Source organism: Schistocerca piceifrons, chromosome 1, assembly GCF_021461385.2.
Source record: "Schistocerca piceifrons isolate TAMUIC-IGC-003096 chromosome 1, iqSchPice1.1, whole genome shotgun sequence".
Classification (NCBI taxonomy): domain Eukaryota; kingdom Metazoa; phylum Arthropoda; class Insecta; order Orthoptera; family Acrididae; genus Schistocerca; species Schistocerca piceifrons.
The window spans coordinates 760,758,512-760,776,970 of NC_060138.1; the positions used below are offsets into that span (position 1 = coordinate 760,758,512).

The 18,459-nt window shown below is 44.3% G+C and overlaps 1 protein-coding gene across 1 annotated transcript in view; it reads left to right on the forward strand.

Annotated features, from left to right (window-relative positions):
- Positions 1-18,459, forward strand: part of LOC124774909 (otoferlin-like) — a 188,459-nt gene that overhangs the window by 144,069 nt on the left and 25,931 nt on the right. The window contains exons 13-15 of the mRNA XM_047249587.1: positions 5,474-5,574; positions 8,321-8,489; positions 15,121-15,273. Coding sequence (XP_047105543.1) covers positions 5,474-5,574; positions 8,321-8,489; positions 15,121-15,273 — 423 coding nt within the window. The remainder of the gene's footprint in view (positions 1-5,473; positions 5,575-8,320; positions 8,490-15,120; positions 15,274-18,459) is intronic.

Genomic DNA, 18,459 nt, shown 5'->3' on the forward strand with positions numbered 1-18,459 from the left:
TTCCTTAGGTTTGTTAGGTTAAAGTAGTTCTAAGTTCTAGGGGACTGATGACCTCAGAAGTTAAGTCCTATAGTACTCAGAGCCATTTGAACCATTTTTGAACGGCAAAGGCTCCATTTCCTGGGAGCCGCCTGAACTTACTTCTACTTTTGCGGGATGACTCTTCATTAAAAAAAAAAAGTTCTGCATCCTCCCTAGCAAGAAATCCTCAATCGTGACATAATTTTCTCTGATAATCCATAAGTTCGCACATTTGGTAATAAGCGTTGTTGTGGTCAGTAGTAAAATGTTTTAGAGAGTTAAGAAATACAGCATCGAGCTAACTGACTCGATCTGTGTGGTCTTTCAGTACTCCATGTGAAAAAGCACGTGTTGTGTTTAGTGTTGTGGACTGGCAAGACAGCCAATCCACAGTGACGGTTAGCCGAAAGGCACGCGTTTAAGCTCACGCAGGATGGCGTGAGGTCTGGAACTGGACAAGGTAATTAATATAGCCAATAACGTACGTAGCTGCTGGAATACTTAACTTTAATCCATAAGTGGTGAACATCGGTCTGACGGTACATGCATCACAAGATAAATTGCAAATGATAATGGTGCCTTGCTAGGTCGTAGCAAATGACGTAGCTGAAGGCTATGCTAACTATCGTCTCGGCAAATGAGAGCGTATTTGTCAGTGAACCATCGCTAGCAAAGTCGGCTGTACAACTGGGGCAAGTGCTAGGACGTCTCTCTAGACCTGCCGTGGTCTGCAATCACTGACAGTGGCGACACGCGGGTCCGACGTATACTACCGGACCGCGGCCGATTTAAAGGCTACCACCTAGCAAGTGTGGTGTCTGGCGGTGACACCACATTTAGTATGATCTATGTTTTCGGAATCCACGCTGGCTGGAATGGAGGAGGTCGTTTTGTTCGAGATATCTCACTGTATTTGAACTCACAATACGTTTTAGGGTTCACCAACAGACCGGTCGTCAGTGAAATTGGACGGTAGTGTTGTGAGTTACTTTTCTGCCCTTCTTGTAGAGCTACATGATCTGTGCTTCTTTCGAACCACAGGGCACAGTCTTTCGCGTATTCTACTTTGAAAACGAACAGTTGGAAACAGCGATCAGCAGTTCTGCTTTTGCTTTTCTACTCTCAGATACGATTCCCGTCCCATCGTTGAGTGCCTAGGCGCTAAGTTTTGTGCCACTAACAGTCTCCATTCATTGCCATAATTTCTGTGAGTTACGTGTGAGTTTTTTTGATGAGATTCTGCTACGGTGCTTAAAGATTTGACTCACGCCCCTCTTAACAGACAAAGTGGTCTTATTCAGCATCCCTCTGTTTACATGGTGATATGTAAGCATTTGGTTATTTATTCCCTATTTGCGTTTTGTTATTACAGTATCACAAGAAATAGTAGGTAGTTGTTTTGGTCCAAATGGCTCTGAGCACTATGGGACTTAACTTCTAAGGTCATCAGTCCTCTAGAACTTAGAACTACTTAAACCTAACTAAACTAAGGACATCACACACATCCATGCCCGAGGCAGGTTTCGAACCTGTGACCGTAGCGATCGCGCGGTTCCAGACTGTAGCGCCTTTAACCGCTTGGCCACCCCGGCAGGCTAGTTGTTTTGCATTTGCAATTAGAAATGAGACGTTCTTTCAATATATAAATTCCTTTATACTACGCTGAAGGAATACATGTTTTGGGAAACACACATCACACTGCCCAACCGATCGCTGCAATAATCTATCCGTCTCATGTACTAAAAATTCGAGATATGTCTTTCAAGGCGTAGCCTTTCCGCCTGCGGGAGATGCAACCGTGCAACCTCTGTAGTATGTACGGTTGCTTCGTAGTCGACGCACAGAGGACGCCAGCACAGTGCCTTGCTATAGACCAGAATATTTGAATGCACTGGAGTTACCTCAGTGTGAATGTCACTAGGTCGTAAGTCATTTCCTCATTCGTATCAGTGCACTTCTTTCTGCCAGAAGATGTCTAACGTACGTGCTATTCCCATGCTGTGACATTATTTCCGAGAGGTAGGTTTATAATGAACTACTTCCGTTTCCTGGCCTTCTGCTTATGCGTCTCCAAATCCGCGACAGAAAGGACTGTAATGGTTTGCTAGCGACAGGCAGCGCTCGTTCTTAGTTTGGGCAGTAATCATTTATTATACTACAGAAAATCCGAATGTCTTGATTATCACATTACTATAGAAATTAAACATGAAGCTGCTCTTTACTGAAGTATGAGATACCGGAAGTGCTGATAGGAATACAGTCAATCAATACCTCTGACCTATCTGTCAAATTTTAGTACAGCTCGCTGCCATAGTGTACACAGTTGCTTGTCAAATTGAATATTAAATCAGTTCGCGGCGTGCATCTGGGACAGCAATATTTATATGTTAGATGTTTCAGCTGATAAATGTACAGGCATCTTCAAGGCGACTCGACGACTGAATTATAACCATTTGAAGATGTTTGTACGATTAACAGCCGAAACAACGGGAGAAGAAATAAAGAGTGTTTCAAAACGATCTTTACAACTTTCATCACAAATATTTCAGAAATGGGTATAGTTAGAAAGCCGCGGTTTGCGGCATAATGTCACACACACCTCAAGTTTTAACACTGTTTAACACTGTTCAATGTGAATGCTATCAGCAGCACACAGGGTGTCTAAGTGATATTCCAGTTCCTTCTATGTCGGATCTAGCATGTCATCATTAACGCGTGCAGATGCTGTTCCGAGGCGAGCTCGCGGTTTCTGGAGATCCCACATCGGGAGATGATAGACAGCGTCCTCCACAAAGCCCCAAAGAAGAATGCCTAATGGGGTATGTCTGGAGACATTGTGGGACAGGAAATGAGTCCTTCTCTGCCAATCCAGCGAGCTGGAAATGCGTCGTCCAAAGCCTTCTTAGCGTTCGAGGCCCACTGAGGAGAGGTATCATCTTCCTGCAGCATTATGTCGGGTTTCAGTTCTTAAACCTATGGAAAGCAAACTGTTTCAACATGTACAGATAATAAGTCGGGGATTCTCAGAGCCCACATCCTAACAATTTGTCAATTTACCTTCCCGGGCACATAAAAGCAGGCTTCATTCGTGAACATCACCTTTTTCAGTTAGTTTGTGTCACCGACGATGCGATTCAGTCTGTCAGCTGCAGACTGCGCTTTGACTTGTCATCACGTTGAAGTGCACGCAGCAGTTGCACCTCTTAGACCTGAAGCTTCATTCTTTTGTTGAGCACTCTGTGCGCCGTGGTTGGTGATAACTGCAACTTTCGAGACGCTTGACGCAGTAGTTTGTTTGGGGTCTGTATAAATGCTTGTTGCACCCGTTCCACATCTGCATCACTCGTACTCGAATGCCCAGAACGCGTTCCCTTCATGATACTTCCCGATTCCTTCAGCATTCACGCACCATTGTCTGATGATCCAACATGGTAGTGGCGTGATTCTTTAACGTGTCCGAAAATTAATCAGGAACTGAATGTCAGCTGTTGCTTCCATCAACTATTCCAAACACTGTGCCATCTACTGCGGGGTCGCCATTGTCGCCAATAACTAACCTGCAGCAACAAAACTGTTTGTGTGTGTATGAACATCACGCCGCAAACTTCGTCTTTCTGTCTATCCCCATTTCTTGAATATACGTGATTGAAACAGTACACAATACGTTCGAAAACAGGATACGTCAGCCCTCCAAGCCAGCCACACATAGAGTTCTAGATGCAAGATTGTACGACGGTAGTATACTTGGCATTGTATTCTTAGTTCCACGTTCCGTAATGCTTTTATTCATCCCATGACTGTAAGATAATGGCCCGTTCTAAAATTTTGTGTTAATGCCATATGTGGGTATGAATAGACGAATGTTGGTTTTCCAAATTAATTTTTAAGTAAGTTCACAATTATGTTCAATTGTAGAGACTGCTGCACGGCCTGGACCTTTGCCCCTTTTGTGCTTTTATATTTACTTCATTGCCTTACTTTAATCTGCATATGCTTCACTATTGTCATTTCTCACCCATTTTAGGCCGATCTGATGACATCCAAGAAGGGCGAAACGCGTCGTCTCTTGTCAATAAAAAAGATTTTGTAACCGAAACTGTCTTATTTGAAGAAATTCATAACCAGTTGCTGTACAAGGCGTCCAGTTTGTAATGGAACCAATTTTAATAATTCGGAATTATATCGTAGTTGTAGGAGGCCAGGTGATTATGTTGTATTGGTAACTAAATTATTGAAAATCAACTTAATCTTTTGGAACTTTAGATAAAGATTCGTTCGTTGTGATGAAAATTTATTGACAGTTTCATCAAATTTGTGCTTTCGAAAGCATTTTTAATTAGCCAAATTCTCTGAAATTATTTTTATCTCTGCAGGCGAACATCATCTGTGGCTGCCATCTTCTTGAGATCGGGAGTTCTGTCGGTGGTCCACGTTTTTTCAACACGATATTTCGACACCGTATATCGACGTCTTCATCAAGCGCCCCTGACCGTGTCAGCCAGGAAGCCAACCTCAGGGAACACTTGATGAAGATGTCGAGTTATGGCGTCGTAATACCGTGCTGGGAAGACGCGGACCACCGACAGGATACCCAGTTTCAACTATATAACAATGAACTGCCAGGAAAGTCTAATAGATTTTATCATCTGTCACGATTAAGAAAAACTGTTAATGACCTTTCTTCGTATATAGTGCTTCTCTTTTCCTATTCAGTTACAATCATCAGCTGTAGGCGGGTCGTTGATCGAAGAGTAACTGTTGCTGGGTAGGCCACACTGAAATTACCTACAATATCAGAAATCACCCTGTATTCTTCAAATTACTTGCCTGTAACGAACGTAATAACTGTATCCTTAGATTATAAATTCGATGCGTTTACAACGGCGTATGGCACACAAATTATAATGTAATTAATTCATTATCTCCAAACTGTTTATATAAAATGAAATTTGGAAGAACTATTCGGTTAATATTTTTAAGGATCAGATGTCAGCACCTCACGGAAAACGTAATATGCGCCATTTTGACAGGTCAACAAAATATCATATATTCTTTTATCAGATGTTTTATTTTATTCAGTTTTAGTTATGGAGCGTAATACTTCAATTAGATATAGTACGTTATTTGATCACTTATGGCCTGTGCTCCTCAGTTGTGAGTTTAGAGGCAACTGCATGTTTGTAAAAACTAAAATAAAATTATTATTCGCTGAATGTGAATACAATGACTTAGTTTCAAATAAAGTGTTAATAATTATGCCCATTATGGAAGAAATTCCGATCTGGGATGCACGTCATGGATTAATGACCAGAAGGTGATTGATTTTCAATGTAAGAAAAGTAATGAATTTATCATGCATTTGTTTATACATCCAGAGGCGATTTTGGTGTTTTATTTATTCATTTCTGTGATGCTGTTTGGCTGTTCTTTATATGTGTTCATATTTCCGTAGGTGGGAACTAACGAAGACGTGGCGGTGGAGACGTGGTCGACTCGTGAAGGTGTGGTGGTACCCATTCCAGTGGAGATCCGTCCGCGCATCATCACCTACAAGTAAGAACAACGTAAGAACTAACAATGCGTTTGTCAGTCTCTAAGCTATAGGGACGAGAGACAATTCTTACTGATAATTCACTGAAGAGCCCAAGAAACTGGTACACCTGCCTAATATGACCTAGGGCCCCGCGAGCACGCAGAAATGCCGGAAAACGACGTGGCATGGACTAGACTAATGTCGGAAGTAGTGCTGGAGAGAAATGACACCATGAATCCTGCAGGGCTGTTCACAGATCAGAGTACGAGGAGGTGAACATCTCTTTTGAACTGCACGTTGGAAGGCGTCCCAGACATGTTCAATAATGTTCATATGTGGGGAGTTTGGTGTCGAGCAGAAGTGTTTAAACTCAGAAAGTTGTACCTGGCGACACCTGTAGCAATTATGGACATGTGGGGTGTCGCATTGTCCTGCTGTAATTGCCCAAGCCCGTAGGAATGCACATTGGACATGAACGGACGCAAGTGACCAGACAGGATGCTTACGCACGTGTCACCTGTCAGAGACGTATCTATGCGTATCAGGGGCCCATATCACTACAAATGCTCACGCTCCACACCATTACAGTGCCTCCACCAGCTTGAACAGTCCCCTGCTGACATGCAGGCTTCATGGATTCATGAGGTTGTCTCCATACCCGTACACGTCCATCCGCACGATACAATTTGAAACGCGACTCGTCCGACCAGGCAACATGTTTCCAGTCATCAACAGTCCAATGTCGGTGTTGGCGCGCCCAGCAGAGGCATAAATATTTGTGCCGTGCAGTTATCAACGGTACACGAGAGGACCTTCGGCTCCGAAAGCCCATATCGACATTTCGTTGAATTATTTGCACGGCCCAGCACTGAAATTTGCAGCAGTTTGCGGAAGGGTTGCGCTTGTCACTTTGAACTATTCTCTTGAGTCGTCGTTAGTCCTGTTATTGCGGGATCTTTTTCCGGCCGCAGCGATGTCGGACACTTGATGTTTCTCCGTATTCCTGATATTCAAGTTACACTCTTGAAATGATCGTACGGGAAAATCCCCTCTCCATCGCCACCCCAGAGATATTGTATCCCATAACTCGTGCGCCGACAATAACACCAGGTTCAAAATCACTTAAACCTTGATAACCTGCCATTGTAGCAGCAGTAAGCCATCTAACAATTGCACCAGACACTTGTATTACACTACTGGCCATTAAAATTGCTACACCACGAAGATGACGTGCTACGGACGCAAAATTTAACCGACAGGAAGAAGATGCTGTGATATGCAAATGATCAGCTTTTCAGAGCATTCACACAAGGTTGACGCCGGTGGCGACACCTGCGACGTGCTGACACGAGGAAAGTTTCCAACCGATTTCTCATACACAAAAAGCAGTTGACCGGCGTTGCCTGGTGAAACGTAGTTGTGATGCCTCGTATAAGGAGGAGAAATGCGTACCATCACGTTTACGACTTTGATAAAGGTCGGATTGTAGCCTACCGCGAGTGCGGTTTATCTTATCCCGACATTGTTGCTCGCGTTGGTCGAGATCCAATGACTGTTAGCAGAATATGGAATCGGTGGGTTCAGGAGGGTAATACGGAACGCCGTGCTGGATCCAAACGGCCTCGTATGACTAGCAGTCGAGATGATAGGCATCTTATGCGCAAGGCTGTAACGGATCGTGCAGCCTCGTCTCGATCCCTGAGTCAACAGATGGTGACGTTTGCAAGTCAACAACCATCTGCACGAACTGTTCGACGACTTTTGGAGCAGCATGGACTATCAGCTCGGAGACCATGACTGCGGTTACCCTTGGCGCTGAATCACAGACAGGAGCGCCGGCGATGGTGTACTCGACGACGAACCTGGGTGCACGAATGACAAAACGTCATTTTTTCGGATGAATCCTGGTTCTGTTTACAGCATCATGATGGTCGCATCCGTGTTTGGCGACATCGCGGTGAACGCACATAGGAAGCCTGTATTCGTCATCGCCATACTGGTGTATCACCCGGTGTGATGGTATGGGGTGTCATTGGTTACACGTGATGGTCACCTCTTGTTCGCATTGACGGCAGTTTGAACAGTGGACGTTACATATCAGATGTGTTACGACCCGTGGCTCTACCCTTCATTCGATCCCTGCGAAACCCTACATTTCAGCAGGATAATGCACGACCGCTTGTTGCAGGTCCTGTATGGGCCTTTCTGGATACAGAAAGTGTTCGACTGCAGCCCTGGCCAGCACATTCTCCAGATCTCTCACCAATTGAAAACGTCTGGTCAATGGTGGCCGAGCAACTGGCTCATCACAATACGCCAGTCACTGCTCTTGATGAACCGTGGTATCGTGTTGAAGCTGCATAGGCAGCTGTACCTGTACACGCCATCCAAGCTCTGTTTGACTCAATGCCCAGGCGTATCAGGGCCGTTATTACGGCCAGGGGTGGTGGTTCTGGGTACTGATTTCTCAGGATCTATGCACCCAAATTGCGTGAAAATGTAATCACATGTTAGTTCTAGTATAATATATTTGTCCAATGAATACCCATTTACCATCTGCATTTCTTCTTGGTGTAGCAATGTTAATGGCCGGTAGTGTATGTAGGCACTGCCGATCGCGGTGTGGTATTCTGTCTGTTTACGTATCTCTGTATTTGAATACTCATGCCTATACCAGTTTCCTTGGCGCTTAGGTTTGACTGAGGAGTCTGGGTGCAAGTGCTACTCTGGGATGAAGAGTAGGAAGTGGCGGCTGTGGCCTTGCAGGCTGGAGGCGGTGTTCTGGGGCGTGCGGCGGCTGCGGCGCGTGCAGCTGCTGCCCGTGTCCCGGCCGCGCGTCGCGCTGCAGGTCGCGGGCCGCCGCCTCTGCTCTGCCGTCATCCCGGACACCGCCGCTAACCCCAACTTCCCCAACCCGCACATGGTCTTCACTCTGGTGCGTTCCTCATTAGCCTACAGTCATCAGTTCCGTTTGGCACGAGACCAACTCCTCTATTTCTCTGCGGGAATCACTCTTTATGCCAGGTTTTCGCAGAAGCAGAAAGTACGTAATGCACCGTCGTAGTGTGTCGCTCCCTCGACAGTTACAAAACAGTTTTCCGACAGAACGTAATGCATGGTCCGCCAGTCCACTACGTCAGGCGTGACAGGCCAACTCTTTCTGGACGTGTCTAATGCGTTCTGCGTTACATTACAAAGAAGCACCTGCTGCATTTCAGGTGAAGTTCGAGTGAAAAGAGCCTACAAAGTTTGCTAAAAAGCTACAAGTGCCGTTCAGATCCAAACGAAACGAACTGTTAACTGACGCAGTGTCAAGAACATATTGCTGACTGCTACTCTGCGCTTCGCATAGGCTACATCTGGAGCAAATAATTCTATTCGTCATCGCCCTTTACATGTTTAGCTGTCAGTAAACCCAGGTGTTTCCTACTCTTTTCTCGCACTAAATCCATTAATACTGTACTGTATATCAGCACTTCGGTTATAGTAACATTCTTCCCAGAAAGCACACATGGACTGAATAGTTAATGTACTCGCGCTTTCATTTTCTGGAAAATCATAAATACGCAACCTATTTACGTTTTGCGTCCTTGCCGTCGCAAAACGCCCTGACCTGTTCACGCAGCGCAGAATTCCTGTTCCTAGGAAAACACGGCATTAGCCACGGTTTTCAGCATTATGTATATCTAAAATACCATTATGCCTTTAGAAGGAGGATGAAACATGAAAAGTATTAACGCTACAGCTTTCAAAAGTGGGTCAAATGGCTCGGAGCATTATGGGACTTAACTTCTGAGGTCATCAATCCCCTAGAACTTAGAACTACTTAAACCTAACTAACCTAAGGACATCACGCACATCCATGCCCGAGGCAGGATTCGAACCTGCGTCCGTAGCGATCTCGTGGTTCCAGACTGTAGCTCCTAGAACCGCACGGCCACTCCGGCCGGCCTCTTTCCCTTATATTATCACTACTTAAGACTTATGCAGGGAAATCCATTTACACATCTAATGTTTCAAAAATGCTACACTCTAATGGACTTCGCATATAACTGATTATACGAAAGACTTTTTGCCTTATACACGGTAACCGTGGAATGATATCTTGGCGATTTTTCGGTATGGCTTCAGTGTTCCGTTTCCTGCGTGCGATCTGTTACTCCCTGATATTTTAGATCGGTAGCTTGATTTAATAAGATTCGTTTCGGTAGCCTTCTGTGTTTTCTGGGTGGACGTGGTAATCAGTTCCAGCCAACGGTGCTCCGGCAATTTTCTAGTATTTCCTCTCTTTTTGAGTGGGTGGGTGCTCAAATAGAGCGTTAATTGTACTCCAAGCTGCTTGAATGGCGTAAATAAGTGAATTTTAAACTTTATGTGTTCACATGTTTTTTTAAAGAACACAATCTCGTTTACTAAGCGGGTTGACTGATCGTCTTATACATATGTAGCTTGTGCAAAAGCAAGCCAAGAAGTAATGTTTACTTCAGCCAATTCGACAGTCATTTTTCTCTGCGTTCATCGTAACCACGATGATTCCCCTTTTTCTCATTATCTTCAAAACACATTCAAAGCATGGCGCCAAAGAACAAGAGGCACCACACAGCAGATGCAGACCCTCACACGCCGTCTCGTCTTGTAGAAGTGATGGGTTCAAGACGTTGACCATCTGCACATATCGTAATAAACTTTCCCACAGTGAGATGTTCCCCCACTTGCTTACTACCGAACGTCACGAGCATCTCTCGTCATCATAGAAGTTTGTAAGTGGGACATGCCGTCCTAAAAATGTCATGTCACTGTTCAACCAGCAACACAGCTAGCTCTTTATTCCCATGAAGTAATGAGTGCTGTCGACGAGGGATTACAGATCGATTCCATATTCCTATATATCCAGAAGGCTTTTGATACCGTTCCTCACAAGCGACTATTAAGCAAATTGCGTGCATATGGAGTATCGTCTCAGTTGTGTGACTAGATTCGTGATTTCCTCTCAGAGAGGTCACAGTTCGGTAAATCATCGAGTAAAACAGAAGTTATATCTGGCGTTCCGAGAGGTAGTGTCATAGTCCCTCTGCTGTTCCTGATTTACGTAAATGATCTAGGTGATAATCTGAGCAGCTGATGACACTGTAATTTACTGTCTAGGGAATTATCAGACGACCAATTCCAATTACAAAATGGTCTAGAGAGAATTTCTGTATGGTGCGAAAAGTGGCAGTTGGCACTAAAAAAGAAAAGTGCAAGGTCATCCACATGGGTACTAAAAGAAATCCGATAAATTTTGGGTATACGATAAATCACACAAATCTAAGTGCTGTCAATTTGACTAAATACCTAGGTATTACAATTACGAGCAACTTAAATTGGGAAGTCCACACAGATAATATAGTGGGGAAGGCGAAACAAAGACTGCGCTTTGTTGGCAGAACACTTAGAAGATGCGACAAACCCACTAAAGAAACAGCCTACATTACACTTGTCCGTCCTCTGCTGAAATAATGCTGCGCCGTGTGGGATCCTTAACATGTAGGATTGACAGAGGACCTCGAAAAAGTGCAAAGGAGGGCAGCTCGTTTCGTGTTATCGCGCAATAGGGGTGAGAGTGTCGCTGATATGATACGCGAGTTGGGGTGGCAGTCAGTGAAACAAACGCGGTCTTCTTTACGGCGAGATCTATTTGCGAAATTTCAGTCACCAACTTCCGAATGCGAAAATAGTTTGTTGACACCCACCTACGTAGGGAGAAATGATCATCATAATAAAATAAGAGAGATCAGAGCTCGAACGGAAAGATTTAGGTGTTCCTTTTTTCCACACGCCATTCGAGAGGGGAATGGTAGAGAAGTAGTATGAAAATGGTTCGATGAACCCTCTGCCAGGCACTTAAGTGTGAATTGCAGAGTAACCATGTAGATGTAGATGTAGACGTAAAACAGCACCGGGAAATTTTCGGAGATCGTTCACGGATATTTTCGGACTATTTTGATATAAGGAACATGTGCTCTCTGGTTGGCTCTGAGCACTATGGGACTTAACATCTGAGGTCATCAGTCCCCTAGAACTGAGAACTAATTAAACCTAACTAACCGAAGGACATCACACACATCCATGCCCGAGGCAGGATTCGAACCTGCGACCGTAGCGGTCGCTCGGCTCCAGACTGTAGCGCCTAGAACCGCACGGCCACTTCGGCCGGCTGCTCTCTGGTGTCTCCTTATCGAGTAATTAGATTTTGTTTGATTTCTTACACCAATTTATCTTTGTACCTGTATTGCACTGAAAATGTCGGCCCAACACTGCAAATGTTGACTTATGCGTTGTGTTCCTGGCTTGGAAACAAACGTGTTCCATCCAGTCACATCAGTTTCTTTTGTCAGCAGGAATAGCCACTTTCCTCTTTGACGTCAAGCTTGCATTCGGTACTGCTCGGTTCTACCTCGGGTTTCTTTTCATACGCAGTAGGCTGGATTTCTTACCGATGAAAATATGGGACGGGTGCGCGTCATGTGAGAGCAGTGGAAGAGAGTGACATCATGCTATGCTGAACTGTTGCCGCATGGACGTTAACTACATCTCTGTATTTTGGGATGTAACGATTGTTACATTACACTCTGTTCTGAATTGTGCGTGTACATGAAAGTATGTTACAGATAGTTTCACAGAAGCATGGGAAAAATGAGGTAACAAACCAAATAAATCATCATTGCATTATTTCACTGTACCGTGGCAGTGGAGCTACAGGTTCCTTGTACCAGAATACTCACAACATATCCCGGAACAGACGCCGAAAAGTTGTCGAGGGAGTTCACTGGGGATAGTAATATCATCAGCGAGTATTATCGCTGATATCATTTCACCTTGAATTTCAGTCCACTTTGAACCTTCCTTTGAACCTTGAACATTGCTTTTTCGATGTATATATAATTTATAAATATTTCGTGCACATTGGCTGACGGATGATAACTTTAAGTCTCCTGCTGCGTTTTTCTGTTTGTCTACGAATGCTAATCTCAGGATTTACTGTAGTGATTTTGATACGGTTTTCACTCATACATAGACTGTCAGATGAAGAAGGTGTGTGAGTATAATTTATTAGCCAGGCAAATCGTCCAGTCGTATATACTTAATTCTACCCGTGTAAACCCGGAGCACTTCGCAAGTATCATGACTGATAGAAAAAAAACCGCAGCATCAAGAAATAGTTGTGCGATGTAAACTGAAGCTAATAGGAATATTTCTACATCTGAAAGATGTCTATTGAAATTTCGCGCCAGTCTCATATGAGTAGCGCTAGTAGCCTTAGTTACCTTTGGGATTCGACTGATGAATTGATGTTATTCATGAAAGCTTTTATGGCGACAAAAATACCATTATCAGCACCTGATTTAGTTTGAACGAGGTCTTGTAATAGGTCTACGAGGAGCTGGATGTACCTTCTGCGATTCTGCAGGAAGACTTGGCAGAAAGGTAGGCACTGTATATGATTGCTAGCACTGGCGGTTACGAAAATGTACGGTCGCAATGAGGCCGGTCTCTGGACAACCAAGTGACACTACTGAGAGAGAAGACCGCGGAGTTCGGCATATGCCGCTGGCGCATCGTACTGCATCTGCAGTAGCAACCTGAACAGCAGTTGGCACGTCAGTGACACAACGAAGTGTTACTAGTCGCTTGCTTGAAGGACATCTTCGAGCCGCACGTCCTATAGAGTGCATTCCACTGACTCCAGACCACCGACTTTGCGACTTCAGTGGTGTAAAGCGATAGCTCACAGGATGGCAGGGTGGAGGCCACTTGTATTTTCTGATGAAAGCTGGCTTTCCCTCGGTGCCAGTGATGGCCATGTGTTGCATAGGATGATGACGATGATGATGTTTGGTTTGTGGGGCGCTCAACTGCGCGGTTATTAGCGCCCCTAGAAATTCCCAACCCAATCTCGAAACTTTCATGAATGATGATGAAATGATGACGGCAACACAAACACCCAGTCATCTCGAGAAAGGTGAAAATTCCTGACCCCGCCGGGAATCGAACCCGGGATGTTGCTTAGGAGTAGGCCAGTTGAGGGCCTGCAACGAACCTGTTGGCTTGCTAGACACCTTGGACCTACTCCTGGAGGTGTGCTCTGGGATGCGATTCCGTATGACACCAGCAGCGCTCCCGTGGTTATTGCACGCACACTGACTGCAAGACTGTACGTCAGTCTGGTTGTTCGACCTTTTGCGCCATCATTCATGAACAGCATTACAGAGGGCGTTTTCGAACACGATAACGCTGGCCCATCAGCCGCTGTTGCAGGCCAATATGTTCTACAGAGTGTCGGCATGTTGCCTTGGCCTGCTCGATCACCAGATCTGTCCCCAATGGAGCACATGCTGGACATCATCGAACGATAACTCCAATGTCATTCATAAACGTTATTAACCGTCCCCGTACTGACAGACCAAGTGCAATAGGGATAGGACTCCATCCCGAAAACCGACGTGCGTCACCTGTACAACACAATAAATGCACATTTGCACGCTTGCATTCAACATTCTGGCGTCTACACTGGTTATTAATGTACCAGCATTTCTATTTGCAATGGCTTATCTCACACTTACATTATTCTATGATCTTGCAATGTTAATCACTTAAATATGTTACCTAGAAAAATGTATTTCTGAAATTTCATTACTCTACATTGATTATTTTTTGGTGGTGCGATTTTTTCCGTCAGTGTGTAAACTGAAGCACGAAACTAATATCAACTAACTACTATTAACTAAACTAAATGCACATAATTTTTCTAATAGCGTCACGACAAAATATAAAAAATTATTTTGCATGTAGTAGTCGGCAGCAGGATGAGTATTCTGTCTTATAATCAGCACTCATCACTTACTTAACTTATTTTTCTACAAAGATAATAATGTAATTTCTTTAAGTGGGTGGTGTATTTCTTTGATGGATACAGTCTAACGCTGCGCAAGCTGGGTTGAGGTGACATGTTATCTCTTCTCTAAAAGCTCATTTAGTTTATCTTAAAAATGTTTCAGACAAACTTTGACAATCATGCACCACTGTACATTTTTTCAAGAGCTCTCGATGCCATTCTCATTTCGGATAAAGGTGTGCATCGTTCCATTTTAAAACACTAACTGTATCTCTTTCTCAGTATGTGTTGATAACATATGTAACTGTTTCTGTCACTATAATGAGATACGCAGAGACCTTTAGAACAGCTCCATCAATACGACGGAAACTTTTTTCTGTTAAATGGAGTCTCTATTCGTATGTATAGTTTAGTCTGTACTTGGTATCCTCATTACAGCTGTATGTCTAAGGGCCACTAATGGAGTCCGCTGACAGAAAAAAAGGACGTAACGTAACTAGATGTAGGTCTGGCAGTCTTCCCTTGGGTTATTTGGACTTTGTTAGGATGTTGTTACACAGTTGTCACATGTTTGCCTGTTGATGTTGCAGTAATCACAGAGGTTAATGTATTATCTAGTATCGTAGGGTAGGCTGCAGAAACGCTACGCACGCAGCAGAAGTGTGTTGACGCCGCACTTGGTTGTCGTCAGGAGCTGCCGGAGCAGGAGGAGTACCTGCCTCCGCTGCAGGTGGAGGTGCACGACTGCCGCAGCTTCGGCCGCGAGGTGCTGGCCGGCGTGCACGCACTGCACTGCCTCGCCGACTTCGTCGTGCCGCCTCCGCCCTATCTCACTGATAAACAGGTAATCTATAGTGTACGACTGTGTTCAGTACACGAGGATCTGCATGCCGCGAAACTAACGCTGTATGTGTCACAGTTGAATGACCAGTTGTTTATGGATTTTATTCAGTATTCCTGGCAAGGAATTACTTTTCGCGGTTCATCCCGATATGACTGCCAGTGTGACTCTGGCTTCCACCGGAACAATAGATCGATATTGCTATCGATGGTGAGAGGGCTTCAGACGGCGTTCGGAGATTCAAGAATATTAAATTGTAGATACTGTTTCTGTCTTCCATGCGTGCGGGTCGTCGATTCACAGGGGAAATCTCAGACATTAAAAACAATGTCTTTACAGTCGAAGCACAAACTTCGATTCGAAAAGGGTGCGTAAGGAAATCGACCATGCCCTTTAAACAAACTATCCCGACGTTATCCTTGAACGACTTACGGAAATCATAGAAATCCTAAATCTAGACTGGCTGGGGGACATCTGAACGACCGTCCTCCCCAATAAAGACTCCAGTGTCTTAACATTGCGCTACGTCCCTCGCTGGCCTACAGTAAATTCTAACGGGACCCGAGCCTCCAACTCTTGCTTCAGAACAGTCATAGTTGCTAGCAATGTCTGATATTCTCCTGGACTAGGCAGCACATTTCATAGCTTTCAGTGGCATCCCGACGCAGAGCTGCTACCATACTAGGCCAGGGATACGGTTGTCGTGGCCGTACTGCGATAATTAGTATGTTAAACAGTGATTTTAAAGACGTGTCCACCCTCGCAAGACACCGAGACTCATTTCTGATATAAAGTAAGGGACCCTAATACCGTCCCTGTTCCTAATTTCGTACTACTAATTTCCGGTTTCCGGAGTTGATAACAAATGTTTAGTTGCAGGCCCATTCGTGATTTGAGCTCATTATTTTGTTGAGAGAGCCATTGCGTACAGCACGTTTAGCTTCCATGTACGAGGGAATTCAACTTTTTACGCTGAAGTAAGCTAGCGCAGCAGTCGGAGTAACAGCTTGCTAGTTCTAATGTGAGCACTGATTTGTGTTCAAATATTGGCCTTTACGTCAGTCGTCTGTTTTAATATCTGGTGTGTGTTCATTACAGTCAAGTGTTTGGCATGTGTTGCTGTAGCGGACGTCATAAGTCTGGAGATATTCGTAATTTCGTCCCCCTTGCAGTTCCGATTTTTGTCTCGGGGACGAAACTTGGAACTCTTATTAAAAATTGATTTCATTTACTATTTATAGAAATTATTTTATTTTCTTCATATGGGAAGACGCAACAGGAGAGAAATGGATTCATTGCACGAAATGCTTCGTTTATTATCACGAACATGTTCTTCATCTACACCGGAAAACGAATTCATATCTGGCAGATGTTTATAAGGGGGAAAGGACTTGGAAACATTATACAGTCATGGCCTTCATGTGATTTATAATAGCGAAAGTGTTTGGCAGTATCAGAATGGAAAAATACAATTAAAAAAATTACTTTTGAGAATTTTTATAATGGACGAAATAACGAAAACTTGTTTTTGTATTTACGTTTCTACCATGTTAACGTTTATGTCAAATACTGGTTTCGGTATGTTATAACAATTTAATTTTGTCTAAAGTGAAGAACAAACTGAGGAATGAATTTACCAACTTTTGGCCTTTTCCATAACATTTCAAGACTGATACCGTTCCTAAACCACAAAGTGACGAAATTTGAACCCCCTACCCAAATTACGTGTGCCTCAAAGGCCTGGTGCAAGTGTTCCAGCTGGATGCCACCTCGGCGCCTTGAGTATTTCTAACCTACCCCATTTATTCCACCAGGGAAAGGGAACCTACAGTTTAACGTGGAATCCGATCCACGTGTCGTCTGTGGTATATGCCCATATCATTGAGAGGTGAATGAAGGCTAAAAACCAGGCTGAAAAATCAGTGTTCCGAATGAAATTCGATCCCACAACCTTTCGGTTTTCATTCACGCACATGCATGCACTTTACCGCTAGACAAATGGGCCCAAGATTTGTTGTGAGGAGGCTATATTATTTATAAATTACGTTGATGGTAAGACAACAGGTGAGACTCTAAGAAAGCTGTATGCCAGGAGCAGGACTAACCGTCTGTATTGGAATAAAATCATTCATGAAATACTGTCATAAAAATGGCACTGAAGCACATTACGTATAATTAACAATTCAAAAAATGATGCCTATGTTCGTACACGAATAATACGCGGTCGTGTCACATTAATGTGACAACCTGTCAAAAGCCTGAATAACTACCTTTTGCAGCATGGACGTGCAGGAAGGGAGTCAGTGAGGTTCAGGAATGTACAGACAGGGATGTGGAGCCATGCCGACTCCAGTGCTATGGTCAGCTGTTCTCGATTGAGGATGCATGGCACAAACAGTCCGATCGAGGTGGTCCCACAAACAGTCAATTGTGTTTAAATCCGGGAGTTTGGTGGGAACGGGAGTATGGTAAACTCACCATGGTGCTCTTCGAACCACGCACGTACATCGCGAACTATGTGACACTTTGCATTGTCCTCCTGGTAAATGCCATCATGCTGAGGAAAAACAAACTACATGTAGGGGTGGACATGTTCCTCAAGGATGGATGCATACTTGTGTTGATACATTGTGCCTACCAGAAGGACGAAAACATTCCACAGAACACAACGCTCCCTCATCCGTTCTGGACCCTTCCGACGATCCAACGGCCATCTGTCTGATGGAGTATAAAACGTGATTCATCTGAAAAGGCCACCGAAGCATGGGCTCATGAACCAGGCACTTGCTGTGGATCCCATAAGCAGTAATGTGCGTTGAACGGTCGTTGAGGAGACACTGTTGGTAGCCCCTTAGTTCAACCGCGTGGTCAGTTGCTCAACAGTTGACTGTCTGTTCGCCTGTACACATCTACGGCCTGTGGTGCACCACAGTTGCCCCGGCGCCGGTTTTGAATAGCGCCATTTTACCATGCACCATATGGCGTCAGGCGAACGGTTTACAAACTTAGCTGTATCGGAAATGCTGTCACTATAGGCCAGGAAGCCCATGATTGTTGTCTTTCGCACTTTAGATAAATCACTGTGCTTCCGCATTACGACGCTTGCAAAGTCTTCCGCATACTCCGACATGCTTTATATTCCCTCCTCTGCTTATGTTCAAAACGTTGAAATGTGTGTGAAGTCTTATG